Source organism: Spermophilus citellus (genome assembly GCF_964194105.1).
Source record: "Spermophilus citellus genome assembly, chromosome: 3".
In the NCBI taxonomy this organism is placed as follows: domain Eukaryota; kingdom Metazoa; phylum Chordata; class Mammalia; order Rodentia; family Sciuridae; genus Spermophilus; species Spermophilus citellus.
This window is the reverse complement of record NC_138184.1, coordinates 104520267-104542045: the sequence shown is the minus strand read 5'-3', so window position 1 is coordinate 104542045 and position 21779 is coordinate 104520267. Positions and strand designations below refer to the sequence as shown.

General features: G+C 47.3%; 1 protein-coding gene across 5 annotated transcripts in view; it reads left to right on the top strand.

Moving 5' to 3' along the window:
* The window catches only part of GOLGA3 (golgin A3), a 47365-nt gene that overhangs the window by 1386 nt on the left and 24200 nt on the right, over positions 1-21779 (top strand). For 2 of the 5 annotated variants that reach the window (XM_081286640.1, XM_081286639.1), the window contains exons 2-8: positions 4166-4478; positions 6773-7051; positions 9866-9978; positions 14260-14909; positions 15241-15352; positions 17028-17334; positions 20245-20447. In XM_081286640.1, the coding sequence (XP_081142766.1) occupies positions 4274-4478; positions 6773-7051; positions 9866-9978; positions 14260-14909; positions 15241-15352; positions 17028-17334; positions 20245-20447 (1869 nt within the window). In that variant the 5' untranslated portion in view covers positions 4166-4273. Of the gene's footprint in view, positions 1-4165; positions 4479-6772; positions 7052-8974; positions 9004-9865; positions 9979-14259; positions 14910-15240; positions 15353-17027; positions 17335-20244; positions 20448-21779 lie in introns of those variants that run through there. The other 3 variants (XM_081286641.1, XM_081286642.1, XM_081286643.1) reach the window with 3 other exon arrangements.

Here is a 21779-nt window from a genome sequence, read left to right as displayed (position 1 = left end):
AAGAAAAGGAAATGAAAATCATATTAACTCTAAAGTGGCTTAGTGGTAGAGCATTTGTCTAGCATGTTCAAGGCCTTGGGCTTGATCCCCAGCACCACAACAAAACAGACAAACAAAAATAGCTGTTTTTCTCCAGTTGCTTTAGGAAGTTGTATTCTTTCTCAAGTGAGAATATCTTTCGTTGTCTTTTACTGTCAGTTCTGACAAACAGTAGTTGAAGGGAAAATGAGGCTAATCATTGCACCTGTTTATTAAGGGCATGAGACAGATACTACCTTATTTTTATTTGGCAAAGTTTTGTATTCATTTCTCTTTTATTGATGAAGAAACAGGCTAAGAGTAGTTCAGAAATCCATCCAAGGAGTTGGGATTTGAGGCATACGTGTCCAGTTTGTAAGTCTGTCCTTATATCCCCATTGTATAGTGACCTGAGGCTCTCCTTTGGTTTTCATTTGCATATATCCTGTTTGTATTTGGCTACTAGTGTGGCCTCAGCCACATTATCTTCTTCAAAAAATTCTGTTTTGTCTTTGGCAATGTTCTGTTTCTAATTCCTGATAGGAACAATCTCAATATGGAGGTTGGAGCTGTTGATAAGTGTATACTGAGTTCATGGACTCTGCTGAACAGGGGAACTGGAAGTTCTGTAGGTGTCTGAATTGATGATTTCCCAGTATGAAGTCCTTTGGCTTCAGGCAGGAGTGAACCTGAGTTTTGTGTACCTTCTAAAGTTCTTGGTGCAGCTTTGCTCAGTCTGCTGTCTAGGAAACTAGGAATGCAAGTGGTCAAAATGATACTATGGTGAGTCTGGCCTCTTTTTAATTAAAAAAAAAATGAAATGGAGTGCACATTACTAATAACAGCTTCCATGTGACACATCCTTGGCTGTCTAATCCTCCAAGTTGCCCAGAGATTTGCCTTGACCAGCAGTCTGAAGTACTGGGGACCTGAATGACTACATCACGCTAACTAGAATTCAAGGGAGACTAATGCTGGACAAAGAGTGCAGTTTATTGCCCTTCGGGGAGAAGGACACTGCCCCAGGTTCTGCACTAGGCACAATCAGGAAATTCTGTCTGGTTGGCTGCTGAAGGAGTTGAGTGTGAGCGTGGGCCATCTTCACAAGTTTCCAGAGTAAGTCTCAGTCTTGGGTTCTGTGCTCTGGAGGTCCATAGCATCCCAGAATCTAAAGGTGTCTTTCTCAGCAAGAAGTCAAAGAAGGGGAGTTGAAGGTGGAATATGTAATGGCTATGGGCCCAAGCTGTTGTTGCCATGTTTGTTATTACTAATGGAACTTGAGCATCCTTTGCTGGTGTTCTTCCTGGACAATGGTAGATGAGGGTACTGTAATTACTTGCTCTAAGGCACATTTTCTCTGGGACTCCTGGCCACCCTCTTTTGCATATTCATCTTTGTAGATAAGTGTGGTCTCCTGAGTCCTGCTCCTCACTAGGTCACGGGGCTTCTCTGGACTCTGCCCCTTGTGTGCTGCTTTTCAGTTTGTAACTCCAGGAGCCATTCTCTGACCCTCATTGGAATGGAGTTCCCAGGTATTTTCAGTATGAATAGGAAAGAGCTTTTCTGTACTTGAAAAGACAGTGTTGATACTCAGGCATTCAGATATTTTGTCACTTTGTTTTGGAACCATTAGCTTAGCTGCAGGGTGGAACTTGGCAGAGCCAAAGGTTAAGTCAGAGAGGTGTGCTGAGCACTTCTGTGAATGGGGAGTGTATGCAGTAGTGGGGAGGCTGACTTGGAGTGATGGAGTCTGCTTCTAGGGATATTAGGGTACAGTGGAGTAGATGGAACATGCTGCAGTGTGAGTGCTGTAGTGGGGCCAGGGGAAGTGTGGTGATAGCAGGAAGAGTGGGTGAGACATTCTGTCTGAGGAGCCAGGAGCAACTTCAGAGGCATTGCCTGAGGTGGACGTGGAAGGACAATGGGGATTTGCATTTATAGCAGAGGGACTGGCTTCTGCAGCCACACTTTTCATCTGACGTGCAGTGCATGTGGGAACTGTGGGAACATACAATGATTTGGACATTAGCATCTCCACACAAGGCAGGGGTAAAGACATTTCAAAGCTAAACTTTTGCTAAGAAATTTTGCAAAAGGAACATATCTGCATTGTACTGTTATTCAGTGGTACAGTGGATTTTCCATTTCACAATATTTATTCAGGTATGTCTGTGTATCATTCATCTGTCCTTTAAGTGGCAAACTGAGAGGAAGGGGTCACCTGGGGCATTGTTTGATAAAGTGCCTCACTTGCTTTGAGGTGTCTTCACTGTGTGGGGTCCTGGCTTACCCGATTTACACCAGCTGCATCTGGGATTGTAGCTGTGGATCAGGCTTAGTGGGTGCTCAGTGGTTTTCCATGTTCCATACAAGAACCTATAAAGTGGTGATGTTCAGAGAGGTCTGTGGGATGTATGTGGACAGGCTCCAGGGGTCTGTTCACCCCCCACCCAGCTTGTGACCAGGCTCCAGGAGTCTGTTCACCCCCCACCCAGCTCAGAAGTCTCCAGTGGTGAACAGTGTCTCTGATGGCACAGACCAGAGGGAGGTGAGAACTCACAGCACACGGGATCATGTTTTGGCCAATCTCAGTGACTCCCTTCATTTTTGTGACTCAGACAAGCTTTTGGTCTAACATATAGATGTTACGTGTGCTGGGCCCTGTCAGTGAGGCAAACTCCCAGAGCAGAGCCTGTTCTTTTTTTTTTTTTTTTTTTTTTTTTTTTGAGAGAGAGAGAGAGAGAGAGAATTTTCAATATTTATTTTCTAGTTCTCAGCGGACACAACATCCTTGTTTGTATGTGGTGCTGAGGATCGAACCCGGGCCGCACGCATGCCAGGCGAGTGCACTACCGCTTGAGCCACATCCCCAGCCCCAGAGCCTGTTCTTTACAGTACTTTTGATTAGCTGCACTGGATTTGTAGTTCCTGTTGCTTTCACAGGTTCTTATCAGTAGTGCCTTCTAGTTACAAGCCCCTCAGCTGGTTTCTCATTAATGTTCTGTTTTTTTACGTTGTCAATGGACCCTTATTTTATTTATTTGTATGTGGTGTTGAGAATCGAACCCAGTGCCTCATACATGCTAGGCAAGCACTTTATCACTGAGCCACAACCCCAGCCCTCTATTCATGTTCTGAACAGCACTGTTACTAATTCATTGTCTCTGGCCCATAGGGTGCAGAGAGGAATAACTGGTCATTAGTTATGAGCAATAGGTCTGCACAGATGGCATTTACATGGGTCATGTAAATAGGTGGGTTCTGCCCACCGCCAGGGGTGACTTCTTTCACAGGTGAATAGTGATGGAGGATGGGTGGAGTCAGATACTTATTTTGTGTCAGCCTTTTTTTTTTTTTTAGAACGACCTATTTGAGATTCTTACCTGTAATTTCTATATGGCATTTGTAAGGTAGGAATGAAGGTTATATAAGTTTTTCTTATCTACAAAACACGTTAAACACATTAAACAAAATATAGAATAATATGAATTTTTTTTTTCCTTAGTGATACTAGGTATTGAACCCAAGAGCACTCTACCACTGAGCTACACCCCCAGCCTTTCTTATTTTTTATTTTGAGACAGGGTCTTGCTAAGTTGCTGAGGCCTAGAACTTGGGATCCTCCTATCTCAACTTTCTGGGTAGCTGGGTTCATAGGCATGCGCCACTGTACCCAGCATAAAACTTATTTTAAAGTAAATAAACGCCAGCATTTCTACAGTATTCTACATATACTTTATACATTTCTACATGTACTTTATCTGTTGATAAGAAAGAATTAATCATAGTATCAGTACACTTCAGAGTTGATAAACAAACTTAGGGTGAAGTTTTGCCCTTAAATTAAGCTTAGGAGGACAGATCAAAAGCCTGAGTTTGTGATCTTGGAAGTTCCCCCAGAACTCTCTTCAGCCAGCCCTGCAGAGACAGGAGGTGCCTTCAGGAAAGAGTTCAGGTGTGACTGAGTTAGCATTTTGTCCTCAAAACCCAGGAATTCTAGGGGCTGAAGAATTGCTTATTGAATGAGTCAGTCTCTACTTGTTGGCAGTACAAATGCAAAGTGGGAGTCAAATGTTAATTTTGTAATTTTTATTTGAAATCTGTCAAATGAATTTTCATAATATATTTTCTTTTTTCTTCCTATCAGGTATCATGATACTGGTTGGTTTGACTTCAAGCCATTTATGAGACTTCAAATCACCCCCAAAATGGGAAACAGAGTGAGGTCTTTCCCAGGAACTCTGGGCTGTTGCTGATGGTAGAAACCGAATGCACCTCAGGGTCACTTGTAGTCCTCAGTGTCAGCTCAACCTGGGCCGTCCTGAACATGGACAATATGTTGGCCAAGCAGGACGGGCTCCTGGAGGACAATGCCAACAGTGGCACCTCAGCTTGCCCCGAGGCCCTCCTGCAGCCCCTGGACTTGCTGGCACCACCTGACCAGCTGGACAAAGCTCAGTGTAAGTGGCTTACCCCCATGGCTGGTGCTGTGCCTTGACCATAGTGTGGCCAGCTTGTGTTTGGAGAAGGATGCAAACATTTATTCATCCAGAGTGTGTGTAAGTAATCCAACAAGTGTTGTTTTCAGTTGGCATTAACTTTAAATGAAGCACTGTTTGTATTCAATCACCTGGTTGTGCACCTTTTGACCCTAGTGGCTTCTGTGGGTCTTCACTGATATGTTATTGTTCCATACCTGGAATTCTGCTGTTTTGGTTGATTGATCACTGAAGGTCTCTCTCTTTTTTTTCATTTCCTTTCCTCCCTCTCTCCCTTCCCACTCACCTCTCTCGGGGTTGGCAAACTTCTGAGGAAGGAGGGCACTCTACTCTGAGTCACATCCCCAGCCCTTTTTACTTTTTATTTTGACACAGGGTATTGCTAAGTTGCTTAGGGCCTCACACTCAGTTGCTGAGGCTGCTCTCGAACTTGCAATACTCCTGCCTCAGTGTCTTGAGCCACTGGGATTATAGGTGTGCTACCACCATGCCTGACTGGTTGCTAAAATTTTAATAGCTAGAATCCAGAAATGGTTGAGCAGAGATCTAAGAATTCTTTTTTTTTTTTTTTAAGAGAGAGAGAGAATTTTTTAATATTTATTTTTTAGTTTTCGGCGGACACATCATCTTTGTTTGTATGTGGTGCTGAGGATTGAACCCGGGCCGCATGCATGCCAGGCAAGCGCGCTACCGCTTGAGCCACATCCCCAGCCCAATCTAAGGATTCTTGCATCGCATTTTTACATTAGCTGCTACATGAGAAGTAAAAGGTGAATTATGTACTTTGTTTCCATGTCCCTTCAGTCAGAGGCTATTGATGCAGTATGTACCTTTAAAATTCTAGATTTTTACCATGTAAATACATGTAACTTACTAGCAAAAATTGTATTCTAAGATGGTTCCGTTGATTATTGTTCCCTAAGTGCCAGGTGAGGCAGGTAATGGCATTCATACTGAGACAGTGGCTTCTGAGTTGGACAGATGTGGAAACAGCTCTTAGGTCTGCTGCTTATGCAGATTCATGGTACCCATACCACAGGGGCTTGTGAGCATTAGAGGGTGCACAGCATGCCAAGGGGGCTGGAGTGTGGCTTGGTGGTAGAGTGCTTGTCTAGCCTGAGTAAAGCCCTGGGATCCATCCCCATACTTGATGAGCAACCAGTAAATGGTTAAGTCTATTTTTGTTGTCTTCATCCTTAATGTTTATCCATAATTTGTCTTGTGTTTGGAAACAATTAAGTCTTAATATTTTTTATTTTATTTTTTAATAAAGTCTTAGAATTTAATAGACTTGTAATAAAGTCTTAGTATTTATTGGGCCTTTTACTTTTAGACTTTAAAAAGTACAGTGTGATGCGTAAAACTTAATTTGTTATCTAAACAGAAAGTTTAGAGACTCACTCATCATAAAGTGGTATTAACCCAAGTAACATGAGTATGAAATGTGGACCCCAGTGGAACTGGTGTGGGGTGTACAACAGACAGTTCTGTGGGGTGTTGGCGGGTCACTGCTTTGCTCCTGTTCTGAGATCCCCATGTGTCCTCTGGAGACAAAGCTCTGAGTGCTGTGTCAGCAGAGACTGACATCTGCAAGTAACAGGCTCCGACTGGCTGACTAGAGCTAGGCATCTCCTGGGTGCATCCTGGTGCATTACTGTGCAGCTCATGGGGCCCAGTAGTGGTTAAGGAGAGGTTAGGGCCTCTGGGCCTCCTTCCTCCTTCTCCTCAGCTGACAAGCTCACAGGTAGGCTTTCACCCAACAGGTGGTCATCAAGCATAGAGCATTTCTTTGCAGAATTGCTCCCATCAGCTTATCTACCTCTTTGCCTTAGATTTCTCATTTTTGAGGATAACGTGTGCTTTAAATTGACTTTGGAACCAGCCCTTGAAAATGTGAGCAAGGACACTGCCAGTTAGAATAATTCTCAGCTTTATTTCAAGCTTTTGTTTCTTTTCCTATTTTTGAAAATAGATTCTTATGAGATTTCTCATTGTTCTTGTTTAAATGGAAAGGAATTGCCTTAAATTCTGTAGCCATGGCGTGAAGGGTGAGGTTACTTACAGGGGAGGCTGTAATGGAAGCCCATTGTGTGGCTTGCCCCAGGAAGGAGGCATGGGCTGTCTCTTCTCACAGGGCTCAGTTGTAACACATGGAGTTGCTCCTGCTCCTACATAGCTGCCTGTCTGAAATGAGCTGATCTTGCTGCCTATCTGAAATGACCACCATGGTGGTCCAACGTGTTCTCTCTTTTCAGGTACCAGCATTGAGGCTGGCAAAACTTCTGAGGAAGGAGGAAGCCTTGATGGGCCTGGCCAAGGGACCCTCTGTCAGAATGGGCCTGCACCACAGTTCCCAGACCCTCTGCTGCCTCTCACCTCCACGACAAGCCCAGTGGGTCCTGATGCCTCTTCAGGTGTGGCTGGTTTCCATGACAACCTAAGGAAGTCTCAGGGAACTAGTGCTGAGGGCAGTGTTAGAAAAGAAGCTTTGCAATCTCTCAGACTCAGTCTTCCCATGCAAGAAACGCAACTGTGTAAGCATCCGCTCCTGCCGGGCCCTTCCCCACCCTCCAGAGCGGGTGCCTGACTGCTCCTTTGTGGGCAGTGTGCCCTGCCCTATGCCATCTTATTACTGGGGGGTGGAGTGGTGTATTTAATGAATAGCTTCATTTTAAAGACTGAAAATACTGGTGGGTATTGGAACTTCTCTGCTATTTGGTATTAGTGGTGTTTCTAGAGTCCCTGTCAGTCAGCCCAACTCTTGTGTTCTTTATCACCCATGTGGCTAACAAGCAGATGGGGGATCAGTCCTGAGATAGTTCTAATTATACTTGAAAGTATTCTTTTATGCCTTTTTTGTTTGTTTATTTGTTTGTGTTTGATACTGGTTATGGAACTCAGCCTTGGGCATGGTAAGCAAATGCTCTACCACTGAGCTACAAACCCAGCCCTTTTCATTTTTTATTTTGAGACAGGGTCTCACTACGTTGCCCAAGCTGGCCTAGAACTTGCCATCCTCCTGCCTCAGTCTCCCGAGCAGCTGGGGACAAGGTTGTGGCCACCGCACCTAGCTTTTTTGCATTATCTCCATCAGTATTTACTTTCTGATGGTCTCTGGCATTTCAAAGTTGAACAAGTTCTGCACTGGCAACCTTTGAGCCCTAGAAACCTCAAGACCTTTTCCTTAGCTTTGCATTTTGTGTGTACACATACATCAAATTTTACATGATGAGATTGTGTCCTCAGCTCCCTCATTGTCTTGCACCCCAGGCAAGCCATATTTTCACAAGGTTCTTGCGGGCCTCTATAAACATGCTCAGGGCTTGGCTGTTGTGTGTGGTATTGGGAGTGAGTGCTGATCCTGTGTTGCAGTTTTCCCACTGGGCTTTATTACATGGCATGGTTCCCTACCACCTGGAATCTCTTGGCCCCAGCACAACCAGGTCAGCCCCTGGCCCCTACTGCCTGCAGTCTTCCTGTCCATGGCAACAGTCAGCTTCCTGGCACACGTGTTTTGGGGCCTTTGACTCTCTGCTCTGTGGGCCATGCCTATGTTTGGTGCTGTCCCACCTGGTCAGATGCCAGGCACTAGGGACCTGTGTTGACACCTTTTTCCCACATGCCTTCACCATGTGGACACTATTTTTCTGCTTTTTGTATGTTTGTTTTTGAGACAAAGTCTATACAGTGCCCAGTCTGGCCTCAAACTCCTGGGCTCAAGCAATTCCCTCCATGTCAGCCTTCCAGGTAGCTGGGACTGTAGGTGTGCTCTGTCCACATGTGGGTGTACGTGGTGAGTGATCCGCTTTCCTCGCCACAGTCTGAGCATCTTGCTCTGCTGTCTACCCTGGGCAGTCTTTCTTGTGTGTTGTCTCTTCACACCTTGGCCTTTGTCTTCCCAAGTGTTGTGTTTTTTAACATTTAAGGCAAGCAATGTCATATAAATGCTACATTCCTGATCCTATAGATTTTGGGCTCTGGTCTCAGGTGCCCACATGGCAGCACCTGCCCAGTCTGCACTACCCTGTTGTGGGGCAGTCTCCCACCATCACCCTGACCTGAAGCTCTGTCTGGGTAGCTTGTCATCTAGCTCTGGTGTTGTTTATTTACAGCTGTCCCATTTTGCTGATTGATGGCAACTTCTTGGTGGCCAGGAGCCTTAAGTGTGCCACTCAGATGAACTGGCCATCTGGGCCACACAGCCTTGCGAAATGTACTGGAGATCTGTTCGGTGATCAGATCACTAGCAACAGTGGTCGGTGACCTTAGCACTGCCTCGGTTTTAGGGATTTTTTTTTTTAAAAATATTGCTTCCTTAGAATCCAACCATGTCTGAAGAGGGTATAAAAAGTTGTTAAAATACTGCATTTATCTACTTTGGTCAACAGCTGGACCGTCTGGTGGAATTCCACCTGCAGGGCTGCGATGTTAAAGAAGACTAAAGCTCAGGCCCAGTCCTGGGGAGAGCAGCCCCAGGTTTGAAGCTGTAATACCTTTGCACTTTTCATTCAACCTTTTAACTACTCAAAGTAGGATGTTTGGGTTTTATTAGTTTGAATTTTGTTTTTGGGTACAAAGTTATTTCCCATTCTGTCCTTGAGCACAACCTCTGGATTGGAGTCTGTCAGGAAGTGAGTTGGCCAGCCCACCTCTGCTGTAGATTCTCCTGGGTCTGCACTGGCAGTGCCCTGGAACCAGACTGCTCAGTCCTTTCTGTCCTTCAGGGAATAGTGCACGGGTCCTGCTGGCTTATTTAATTTTGCAAAGCCCTATAAGATGGCTCGTTTCTGTAGGAAATGAAACAAGCTGTGGATCAGTTATATCCCCAGGTGTGAGTGCATGGGGGAAAGTGTCCTATGTCATGATCCCATGGTGGCTCCTTGTATTGGTTGTCCCTGAGTATAGCCCCATTGTGACTGCATTTGGGTCATGTTCCACCCACAACATCCCCAGGGGGTGAGCGCCTTTAGCAGCTCCAGAGCAGAGTCCTGGCCCACACCAGCAGAGGGTCTTGAGCCTGTGCACACACAGCTCTGGAGCCAGCTTTAAGTTCACCCCTTTATGTTATTAGAAGGCACTTGTCTCCTGTCTCTGGTTTTGCCAGGCAGACACCTGTCTTGAGGAGCAGCAGTGACCAGCTCTTTGGTGTGTCTCCTACAGGATGGACCCTCTCTGTGGTCAGTGGGCCAAAACTTATAGTTTCCTCTCAGTCTAGAAATTAGATGGCTGTGCATTTTTTAGGAGCTAAAATATTGGCAATTAAACACAAAACAGCCACATTCTGGTTGCCAACTTGTTCTCTGTGCCCTGCTCCCTTATGTGCCTCTTAATGGACATTTCCCCTGAAGGCTCCACGATGTCGTCACTGCCACTGGAGGAGGAGGAGCAGGTCCGACTTCAGGCCCGGAAGCAGCTGGAAGAGCAGCTCAGACAATACAGAGTAAAGCGCCAGCAGGAGAGGGTGAGTCTCCTCCTGAGCCAGCTCAGAAAAGCTCTGCACGTAGCTGGGCATGGCAGTGCACGCCTGTCATCCCAGCAACTCTGGAGGCCGAGGCAGGAGGATTGCAAGTTTGAGGCCAGCCTCAGCAATTTAGCAAGGCCATAAGCAACTTAGCAAGACCTTGTCTCAAAAAATAAAAGGGGCTAGGGATGTGGCTCAGTGGCTAAGTGCCCCTGGGTAAATCCCTGGTACCAAAAAAAAAAAAGCTCTGTGTGTGTCGGGTGTGCACACCTGTTAATCCCAGTGACTCAGGAAACTGAGGCAGGAGAATTGCAAGTTCAAGGCTAGCCTGGGCAACTTGGTGAGACTGTATAAAAATGAAAAACTAAAAAGATCTTTGGATGTGGCTCAGTGTATAGCACTCCTGGGTTTAGTCCCTGGTACCAAAAAAGAAAGAAGGAAAGCAAGCTGGCCCATGCTGTGTGAGGTGAGCTGTCAGCATTGACTCCGGCATGCAGATGGGTGGGGCTCTCGTAGCTGCCGCTGTGCATGCATCCCCTTGGGAGACTCCAGCAGGGTCAGGTCAGGCCCATCTGGTCCTGCTGCCTTTGGAAGGAGTGCATTTTATTCCTGCATCTGAAAAACAGAGAAACTGAGCTTGTACCTTTGCGCTCAGACCTGAGCCACCAGGCTTAGGTCTCCATTTACTTCATGAGTGACAATCCCAGTGAACTCTACTGCTGTACATGGTTGTGCCTTCTGCAGGCCAGGCACAGAGCTTCTGCTAGGATCACCTAAAGCGGTCTCCTGAAGCCCGTCGCTTGGCTCTAGGCAAGGTTCTATGAGTGCTCCATTTTTAGTTCTTCCAACTTTTTTGTGGGGTTAAAAATTTTTAAATGAAGTTATTTAAGATTTAAAGTAAACTAAGTTAAAAATTCATTCAGTGAGATTTTGTAAAAACAGTCTCCATCGGGTTAGCATTGTTCTCCTAGAAGAAAGTTCTGTTTTCAAGGTGCTTCTGCTCTGCAGGGCATGGGGGCTCTGCATAGCCAGGCCTGTCTCTAGGGTGCTCTGCCAGGAGCAGTCACAGTGCAGGACAGCGTCAGTGACTGCTACATGCTGGTGTTGTGTTAGTTCCCTGTTGCACATGGGCCGGTGAAGAGGTGACTTTCAGGAGGAGAAACAGGCTGAAGTCACTCAGCAGTGACGTGGAACTCCTGTGAGGTGTGCCTCCCCGAGCCTGTATGGAAGTTCCAGACCTGCCCGAATCTTCTGGCATTAGTTGATGAATGTGTCAGTAGTAGTGTAACACTCCAAATGTGAAAGTTTAGGACTAGTCGTCATCTTAAAAAATTTGGTATCCAAATAACAGCTAAAAAAGTTGCATATAATCATGTAACAGGGGAGTGCTTCCTTAGTCTTGGACCTTGAGACTAGCTCACCATGTCAGGTCTGACATCAAGTCCACACTCCCAATCTCCCACTTGCTCAAGGAGGGCAGATTGGAAGAGGCCATGCTTCCTGCCTCAGCCCCTCTCATTTAGTTGTCCCCACATCCTGGTGTGGGAGCCGGAGTTAGGGTAATGTGGTGCTCTGGGTCAGCCGCCCCACCAGATCAAGGCCACATGAGCATGGTGCTGTGCTTCCTGCTAGTTCATAGAGTAAGTCTCCCTTTGAGACTGAGGTTAGTTCAGAGTGTGAAGTCACAGTAATGGGTCCCCGTGAAGACTCCTAGGGTGGAGTTGAGAGCGCTAAGTGAGCGAGCAGCAAGGGACTAGACCAGGAGTGTAGACTCTGCAGCCTGAGCAGTGCCTCAGGAGTCCTGCCAGGTGTGGTGTGGCCAGGGCACACTGCCAGGTCTGTAGGACCCGGGCGTGCATGCTCTCATCTACACAGACAGCTGAGAGCGACCCTTCCATGTAAAATCTGCCAGCATTTAATCAGTTTCTAGATTTGGACTGTAGTGTTTTATATCTTGGTGTATCTTGGTTGGTAAATCTTTTTTCTGGAGGGGGGCTACTGGGGATTGAACTCGGGCATTCGACCACTGAGCCGCATCCCCAGCCCTATTTTGTCTTTTATTTAGAGACAGGGTCTCACTGAGTTGCTTAGCACCTCACCATTGCTGAGGCTGGCTTTGAACTCTGGATCCTCCTGCCTCCACCTCCCAAGCCACTGGAATTACAGGTGAGAGCCATTGTTCCTGGCTCGGTTGATAATTCCTTAACTATAAAATTATGGTAAAAGGTTTGGTGTATTTGTTGTTTTGATATTTATTGCCCTCCACGTAAGCTGAACTAGTTTACACTCTGGTTTGCGGTGCGTAAAATTTGTCAGTTTTCTTACCCTTGGCAGCCTTGGAAACAAAAGTTGAATGTTGAATTTTTCTCTCCTGGTGGTTCCTAACGCTGTCATCCTGTGTATGGGCTTTCGGTTCTTTTCATGGGTGTCTTTACTGTGTAGCTGCTGTGTATGCCAGGAAATGATCACTTCTTGGTGTATGTTGAAAGGATTTTTCCCTAGCTTCCATGTCTTTTGACTTCTAGCAACTTTTTTTTAAGGTTATCTCTGAGTAAGCATGATGATGAAGTTCTTTTTTTTTTTTTTTTATCTATTAAGTTTTTTTTTAGTTGTCAGTGTACCTTTATTGTATTTACATGTAGTGCTGAGAATTGAACCCAGCGCCTCACACATGCTAGGCAAGTGCTCTACCACTAAGCCCCAACCCCACCCATACATATATATATATATATATATATATATATATATATATATATATATATATATATATACTTTTTTTTTTTTAATTTGACTGAAAAGCCATTTTAAATATTCATTGTCAAAATCTGTTCTTATTTCTTTTGGGGTCTGTGTCATATTTCTAGAAGCTCTCCCTACTGGGAGAATATAAATACATTTTATATTCCAATGCTTTCTTCTTATACTTTTAAAATGTACTTTTTTGCAGTACTGGGGATCAAACCCATGCCTCACCCATGCTAGACAAGTGCTCTGTCACTGAGGCACATCTCATCCCAAGAATATGTTCTCAGTATTTGATTCTAACCCATCTGGGGTCTCTGGGCATAGAGAAAGAGGACAGAATTGGGACGCCTCGGGTATAGCCAGTCGGTCACATGCGCCGGCTGCTGCCCTGCACGTCACACCTGTCAGGCTGGTGCTGGGCCTGCACCCTGTCTCACTGGCCTGTCTGCTGCTGTCGAGTTCTGTGGCCCCATGGCCCTTGTCCACATCTGTACATTGCCCACCCCTGCCCTTCTTGTTCTTGTCCAGCTGCATCCCAGTATCCCGGGCTCTTCCTGCAGAGTAACAGGGTTGGACATTTCTCTGTGGGAGGAAGTCAGGTCAGCATGGCAAGAACACTTCATGTCTCACTCGGGGCCAATTGAAAGCTGGCAATACAGTAATACTAGAAGTGAAGGGGACATTGACATAGGAGAAGCCCTGCTGGTGTTTGCAGATGTCAGTGACTGTGATGACTTCTTAGAAAACATGAGAGTCAACTGAAAACAATTGTTTGATCATATTTGGGTTTAGCAATTGTGTGTTAATACAAATATAAAAATAAGCAGTTACTCTGCCATAATCAGTTATAAAACCAGTGGGAAAAATAACAGAAATGATGAAAGAGAATTAAAGAAAAATGATAATGAGAATTAAAGAAAAGTACGATGTATAACACAAATGATAAACATGAATCAGAGGGTTCAGGATCTAGATGAGAACTCCACATGACTTCTGTTTTGAAGGACATGTCAGATGTGAATCCAGGGGATAGCTCTAATTCAACAGGACTTTAGGTGTGTGTTTGGGAGGGTGTTGGGGGTTGAACCCAAGGTGCGTGTCGTAAAAATGTACACAGCCATTTTTAATTGCCCAGGCTGTGCTCCTCCTGCCTCAGCCTCCGGAGTTGCTGGGATTATAGGTGTGTGCCACCCTGCCCAGCTAGGACTAATTTTTTCTTAACCTTGAAAATGTTATGTGTATTAGGAAGAAGGAAGCACAGTATTGGAGGGAAATCTTATCAAGGAAGCACAATGGGGAGGAGCCTGCTCGGGAGCGTGTGCCTTTGGCCTCTGGTTGCTCAGACTCGTCACGGAGCACCACCCTGAAGCAGTGCACACCTGAGGACTAGTAGGCTGGCCACACCTGCACAGCAGGTGCTTGGCAGATGCTGGTCATCAGTCAGGGGGATGCCAGTGTGTGCAGGTTTGTGGGTGACAGTTTTAGGATGTTACTTGCTGATTTTAAACATATTTTTGTACTTTTGTTTCCTTTCAGTCTAGTCAACCTGCAACAAAAATGAGACTTTTTAGCACACTGGATCCTGAGCTCATGTTAAACCCTGAACACTTGCCAAGGGCCAGTCCCGTGGCTCTGACCACAGAGTACTCCTTCCTGCGCACGAGTGTCCCTCGGGGGCCCAAGGTGGGCAGCTTAGGGCTGCTAGCACATCCTAAGGAGAAAAAAAGTTCCAAATTAAGCAAAATTCGGTCCCTGGCTGATTATAGGACTGAAGGTTCAGGTGATGCTGGTGGCCCTGGTCCCACTGCTGATTCTGTCAGGGGCTCCCTGAAGCAAAGCAGAAGTAGCACCTCCATTGTTTCTGAGGTCAGTCTGTCTCCTGAGGCTGACGGCCGCCTGGAGAATGCCTCACTGACTGGGGACAGTGTGTCTGAGGCTGATGGAAATGACAGCGACAGCTCCTCACACAGCAGCCTCTCCATCCGTGGGACTGGTGGCGTTCCAGGGAGCATGGCAGGCACCCAGGGAGCTGCCTATGTGATCGGTGGCCAGGAGATTGCTGCAGAGGCCCTGGGCCAGTTCCCCTCAATCAAGGATGTGCTCCAGGCGGCAGCAGCTGCGCACCAAGACCAGGGGCAGGAAGTCAGTGGGGAGGCACGGAGCCGCAGAGACAGCGTCTGTAGCAGGTGGGCAGCAGCATGGCCCCTGGCACTGCACTCTGGGGCAGGCCCCATAGTGTTTCCTTTCTAAGGCCACTTCCAGTCTTCACCTGATATTGCATTCACACACAGGTGTGTTGCTCAATGAGCAGTGGAATTAGGTCTCATCAGTGACCCTCTGCAGCCAGGAAGACCTGTGGCTAAGACTGCACAGGTGTCCCTGGAGAGGCCTACAGTGGAGGCCACACAGTCTGAGCTCTGCTCACTGTGGGAGAAGGAAGCAGGGGTGTGGGATTTGGAGAACGTGGGGAAAGGTGAAGGAGATGTAACCACTGGCCTGTTCTCTGTTGCTCCCCAGCATGTCCATGGACAGCTCACTTACGGAGACACAGGATGAAATGTTGCAGGTTCTTAAAGAGAAAACGAGACTTGAAGGACAGCTGGAGGCTTTATCCTTAGAAGCTACTCAGGTGAGTGATGTCGGGTTGGTGTGTCTTCAGGAGTGGGCCACAGCTCCTTTGTCTCATTTGTCCCCTTGATGTGTTAGCCCTCTTGCTATTTGTGTTAGTCCCTTCCCTCTGCCTCCCTGCATCACCTTTGGGACTTGCTCAGAATGTTTCCTAGATGTAGGTACCTCACAGTCCATAACAGTTCAATTCTTCAGGCAGTTGGGCCTTTTTCTGAAATAGAGAGGTTTTCATCTTCCTTCCTTTTTTTTTGCAGTGGGTTCTACTTTGTTCAACGTTAATTTTGCTATATCTGGTTAGCCTTTGCCTGAAGGTGCTTTTCCCTCCCTTTGAGCCTTCGTTTTTGGTGTATGGGGTGTAGTAGAGAAGAGCTAGGTGGTTGTCTTTCTGTCCACAGTTAGAGCAAGTCAGCTTAGTGGAATTCAGCCATGGCACTCAACTTGAGAGAGGAAACACCTCTGGGGTCCAGAGCCCATTTCCAGTGGGCCCGTGCTGCAGGGTGGAGGGCAGCAGGACGGCACCACGCCAGGTGCACATGGAGAAGTCAGCTCACCTAGCTGGCCACTGGGGCTTCATGGTTCGACAGGGTCCTCAGTCACAGCAGCCATGTGGAGGCACGTGGAGCTGTCTGTGGAGAGGTGGTCTCAGGTTTCGTAGGTGGCTCTGGTGTATGTCCTTGTGCTTCATGCACTGCTTCAGAGTGCAGCCGTCCAGCCCCGCACAGGTCCGTGTCCTCCATGTATGCCATCTCTGCAGTCAGGAGCTTCATCACACTTTTTTCTTCTCCTGGGATGGCGCATTTGTGCTTTGGTATGTCAAAGCCAAATTGTTTCAGTTTGTATGGTGATACTCTAGCACCTCTGCGGATGCCAGCTATCCTTGTTCTGCACCCTATAGAGCTCACTCAGTGGGGTTTCTCTGGGTGTTTTTGGACTGTTGGCAGTGTGGTTTACCCTCGTGCATGAGTTTTGGACTCCCTCAGATACCTTTAGATAGATCTGGGGATGAGCAGGAGATGCTGGTGGCAGGGTGGGGCATGTGCCCCAGCTTGCTTGCTTGTTTTATCATGGGGGTGCTAGTGTTAGAACCTGTGGCCCTCGACATACTACGTGAACAGTTGGCCACAGAGCCACCCTCAGCCCTCACTTGTCATCTTGTTGGGGCTGTTCTCAGCAGCTGCTGGGGCCAACCCTCTTGCCCTGCTCTGTCCAGTGTCACTCCTGGCTGCTCCTGTGGCCAGGCTGGGGCCCTGGGGGCCTCTCTCATAGCAGCAGCCTTTCCCTGCAGATATGTGTGCCCATTTGCCCTGGATCTGAGCCAGACTGCCTTTGCCTGGGGAATCCCTGTTCCTGCCTGGTGTTCTCACTGTGCAACTATATATGGTTTGGGAACAAATGTGCTTTCCAGTGTCTTTAACAGGGAATAGGTGCTCCCACAGCTCTACCTGAGTGCTGCCCTCTTAGACTGCTCACTCCCCCTCCTGTCTCCTGGGATTTTTTTGGAAAATTGTCTTCTTTTGGGATAACAGTCATAGTGGAGTGACTAGGTGGCTTGGGGATCTAGGATTTCAGAGTAAAACTCACCTTTCTGTCTCACTGGTCATTCCAACAGTCTTGATAATACTCTGGATGGAAGTGAATCATTTTTCTGAAGCTGTTGTGGTTGGGGGTCTTTTCAGGCACTTCAGGAGAAGGCTGAGCTGCAGGCCCAGCTGGCGGCCTTGCACACAAGGCTGCAGGCACAGGTGGAGCAGACCCACAGCAGCCAGCAGAGGCAGGACTCCCTCAGCTCCGAGGTGGACACTCTGAAACAATCTTGCTGGGACTTGGAGCGAGCCATGACTGACCTGCAGAACATGCTAGAGGCCAAAAATGCCAGCCTGGCGTCCTCAAACCATGACCTGCAGGTAGCAGAGGAGCAGTACCAGAGGTTGATGGCCAAGGTGGAGGACATGCAGAGGAACATGCTCAGCAAGGACAACACAGGTGAGCATACGGCACCCTACTCCCACCTCTGGCCACTGTGGCCTGGTTGTGTCTGTGGGATGGGTTAGCTTAGAGTTGATGCCTGGGGTATTGATTTTTGCATAAACTCGGGATTCTCTTCATTTTTGTGTGAGCATCCAGGGGGATGGGTTAGATCTCAGAAATTGAATTTGAACCCTTGACGGTCAGGAGTAGTCATTCCACTCATTGCCTCTGGTGCCTCGTAAGTCCAGTATGGTGGGGGAGGAGCACAGCCTGCTTGTCTTCCACTCACTCTACATGCCTAGGCCTGGATTGCTGGTTGGTCATCCTCCTCACATTGTGAAGTTCAGCATTTTAGTTTGTGGGCTTACTAGAGAAAGCCAAGGAACTGCCCTAAGTGGTCACCCACAGATAGCCCCTGCCCTTGGTCCCTTCCATTTGGGTACTGAGAAGACTGGTCTGCTCACACCATGTTGTGTGAACAGGATGGGAAAGAGAGTGAGGCAGAGTGGGAGACTGAAGACCAGAGCATTAGGGACACAGAAGGCTGCAGGCTGCTCACGTACAGCTCTTGTCCAGAGTTGTGAGGTCTCAAGGTGGGGCTGTGAGGCTGGACGCCATCTCCTGACCCGAAGGAGAATCGCGTGCATTGTTGTCCACAGAGAGGGCCTGCTGAGCCACAAGGTGCTCTTTTGATTGCTGTTAATTTTTCAACTATTCAGCATTATTGATACTCAACCCCTTAAGAAAACTAAAATCCGTGCGGCCTGGGTTCAATCCTCAGCACCACATACCAACAAAGACGTTGTGTCTGCCGAGAACTAAAAAAAAAAAAAATATATTAAAAAAATTCTCTCTCTCTCTCTCTCTCTCTCTCTCTCTCTCTCTCTCTCTGAAAAAGAAAAAGAAAACTAAAATCCAAAAATTCCTGAATACCAAGATAGCTTTATACCTCTTAGGGTTTGGGGCCTCACTGGACAGTACTTCTGGGGCAGCAGACACCTAAGCATGGGTGAGTGGCTCAGTCGTGGTCAGCAGCCCTGCTGAAGGTCCTGCCTGAGCTACAGGCTACCCTGCTATGTGTGTTGTGGTTACAGAGTGAGGCAGGTCCTTCTGTGGCCTAAGGACCACACCACTCTGAACTCTGAAGCACTGCACATAGACTCATGGGCCCTCTTAAACAATCCTGTTCATCTTTCTTTAGAAGTTTAGGAAAATATCTTCAGAATGACTAATGCTTTCTTTTTTTTTTTCTTTTATAGTTTTAGATGGACACAATGCCTTTATTTAATTTGTTTATTTTTATGTGGTGCTGACTATCGAACCCAGTGTCTTGTGCATGCTAGGCAAGTGCTCTGCCACTGAGCTACAGCCCCAGCCCCATGACTGATGCTTTCTTGAATTTGAAGTGTAATTTAATTTTAAAATATGTGGCTTTTTTTTTTTTTTAATACTGGGATTGAACCCAGGAACACTTAACCACTGAGCTATACCCCTAGCCCTTTTTTTTTTCACTTTAAGACAGGGTCTCACTAAGTTTCTGAGGCTGACCTCAACTTGCAGTCCTCCTTCCTCAGCCTCCTGAGTCAATAGGATTACAGGTGTGCACCACTGCACCCAGCCTGACTTATTTTATTGGTATTGGGATTTGAGTTGATATGGCTTCTGTCTCCCCTCCTCGCCCTCCTTCCACCTTCCCTTGCTAGTGTTGAGTTGGCCATACGTGCAAACCAGCAGATGCTGGTGTAGAACCAGCCATATGTTGCCCTTGCCCAGTGTGTATGGCTGGTAGACTCCACAGGTGGTTCTGAGATGATAGCCATGGTGTCCACAATAATTTCATGGACGCAGTTGGTTCTCAGCAGCACTCACAGATGCCGTGACTTAACAGTGTGACTTTAAGTAAGCTTGCATTTATTTTATTTTATTTATTTATTTTTTTTTAAAGAGAGAGAAGGAGAGAGAGAGATAGAAATTTTTTTTTTAATATTTATTTCTAGTTTTCGGCGGACACAACATCTTTGTTTGTATGTGGTGCTGAGGATCGAACCCGGGCCGCACGCATGCCAGGCGAGCGCGCCACCGCTTGAGCCACATCCCCAGCCCCAAGCTTGCATTTATAATCCCCAAATCAGGGCTCAGGGCACTTCTGTGCTCATTCACTCTAAATATGAGAGTGGAAGATTTTATTTATGTATTTATTTATTTATTTGGTACTGGAGCTTGAACCCAGGGGTGCTTCACCACTGAGCAACACCCCCCAGCCCTTTTATTTTTTATTTTGAGACAGGGTCTTACCAAGTTGCTGAAGCTAGTCTTGAACTTATGACCCTCTAGGCAGGATATTTGAGATTCCAGATGCACGCACTCCCAGCTGAGGCATTAGGAGTGACATTGCACTCTCTTGCTTTCCCTGAGACTTGCCCTCAGCTCAGACTATGAATAGGTGTTCCCTCTGTGGTCTGTTTGGTATCCGTTGTGCATTCTGTGCTTTTTGCAGGTTGGTTTTGGCCCCACACACTGTGTTTTTAAGTGTGAGGAGGCCAAACTACTTCATGGAGACACTAACTAGAGATATTTTTTTGAAGCCTGTTGGCTAGTGGATAGAGCAGCTGGCTTTGAGCCAGCTGTTCATGAGTAAACAGATATTAAAGAGGTGTCTTTAAATAAAATCACATGTAAATGAAGTTTTATGTTGGTGGGGTGATGAAAATGTGAATGAGGCTTAGAGGAACATAGCCTTGTGTCCCCAGGAACAATGACAGTGCTATATTCATGGGAACCTTACGAACATAACCACTGAGGTGGCAGCATCACCTGTATGTCTTATTCGCTGTGGAGCTTGACTGTGTGTCAAGTGTCTGTGGAGAGGCAAGGCTCCTGGGATACCAGGTAGCCAGCTGAACGCGACTGACTGTTCCCTTCCAGTGCACGACCTCCGACAGCAGATGGTGGCCCTGCAGAGCCAGCTGCAGCAGGTACAGCTAGAGCGCACGACCTTGACCAGCAAGCTGCAGGCCTCCCAGGCAGAAATCACGTCTCTGCAGCATGCTCGGCAGTGGTACCAGCAGCAGCTTGCCCTGGCTCAGGAGGCCCGGGTCAGGCTGCAGGGCGAGGTGGCCCACATTCAGGTACGGCCCTAGGACTCCCTTCAGAGAGAAGGCATGTGGTGGGCAGGCATACTTCCTGACTCCTTGTGGAAGGACACTTCTGCCAAATCATGGGTGCATTTTACAGTCTACTGATCACTAGGAGAACCCACACCCTCTCCTCTGCAGGTGCCTTCCAGCTGCTCTTTGGATTTGCTTCTAAAGTGCCTACTTTGGGAAATCTCCAGCCAGTCTCTTCCCACCTCCTTGGCCTTCACCTTTGTGTCTGTGGGGTCTCGGACTCTCCCTCCCTGGCTACTCTGTGGAGTCCCCTCCCTCACCTTCTCCATCAGGCACTAAATGTGGCACGTGCTCCTTCCCTGCTGGAGCCTCACCTTTTTCTGGCTGCTTGAACTCAGAGATGTAGAGTCATCAGACTGCCTTGGAGGACACTCTCCTCTTTCCTCTTCATTTGTTAATGGATGTAGACTGTTAGCTGTTGGTTCTTGTATGTGGGAGTCTGTGCTGACCCACATGTCTTCGGGGCCCAGGCAGCACTGGTGCAGTGCTTCAGCGTGAGGCCTGGCCCGTGGCCTGTGGCAGCCTTTCTCTTGGTATAGTTTTGGTTCTGGGGATTGAACCCAGGGGTGCTCTACCACTGAGCCATATCCTCAGCCCTTTTATTTTTTATTTTGAGACAGGGTCTCATTAAGTTGCTGAGGCTGGCCTTGAACGTGTGATCCTCAGCCTCTAGAGTCTAACTAGTTAGAAAATTTAATGTACTGTCCAGGCTACTGTGCATGTATGAGACTGGACTATTTAAAGCCACATTAAGGTATAAATAATTGAGAGCCACTCTGGAAGATGAAAGTAGAGGAGTGGAGGTAAGTGGCAGTCCTCCCTGCCTGCCTTGTGCCTCTGGTGCAGGTCCAATGTTCTGAGTTAGGTTTCAAACTGCTTCTGAGCTTCCCCTTCTGTTCTGATAGAGGATGCAGGTCAGGCTCTCTGCTTCCTTTATCTTGAAGCAGCCCCAGCAGATGTTTCCCTCCCTTGCTCCAGCAGCTTTTCTCAAGCCCTGCAGCCCACTGCTCTGTCACACCTTACATCTTGTGGTCCAGGAAGGCCCACTGGGGATAGTTGTGGCATAGGGAGGACCAGCCACAGCCCTGTGCCCTTACCTTTATTCAGCTCTGGCTTCCCTTTGCTCCTCTCTCCTGAGGGTCCTGGCACCAGGCTGCATGAGATGGTCAGCTGAGGTAGCATGACTATCCGTGATGCCTGTATGGGTTCAGCTGGGCTTGGTCAGTTAAGATGAGCTGCTTACTGGGGTTCAGGTGCCCTTGGTAGGAATGCCTGTTTAGGTCCACCACACTA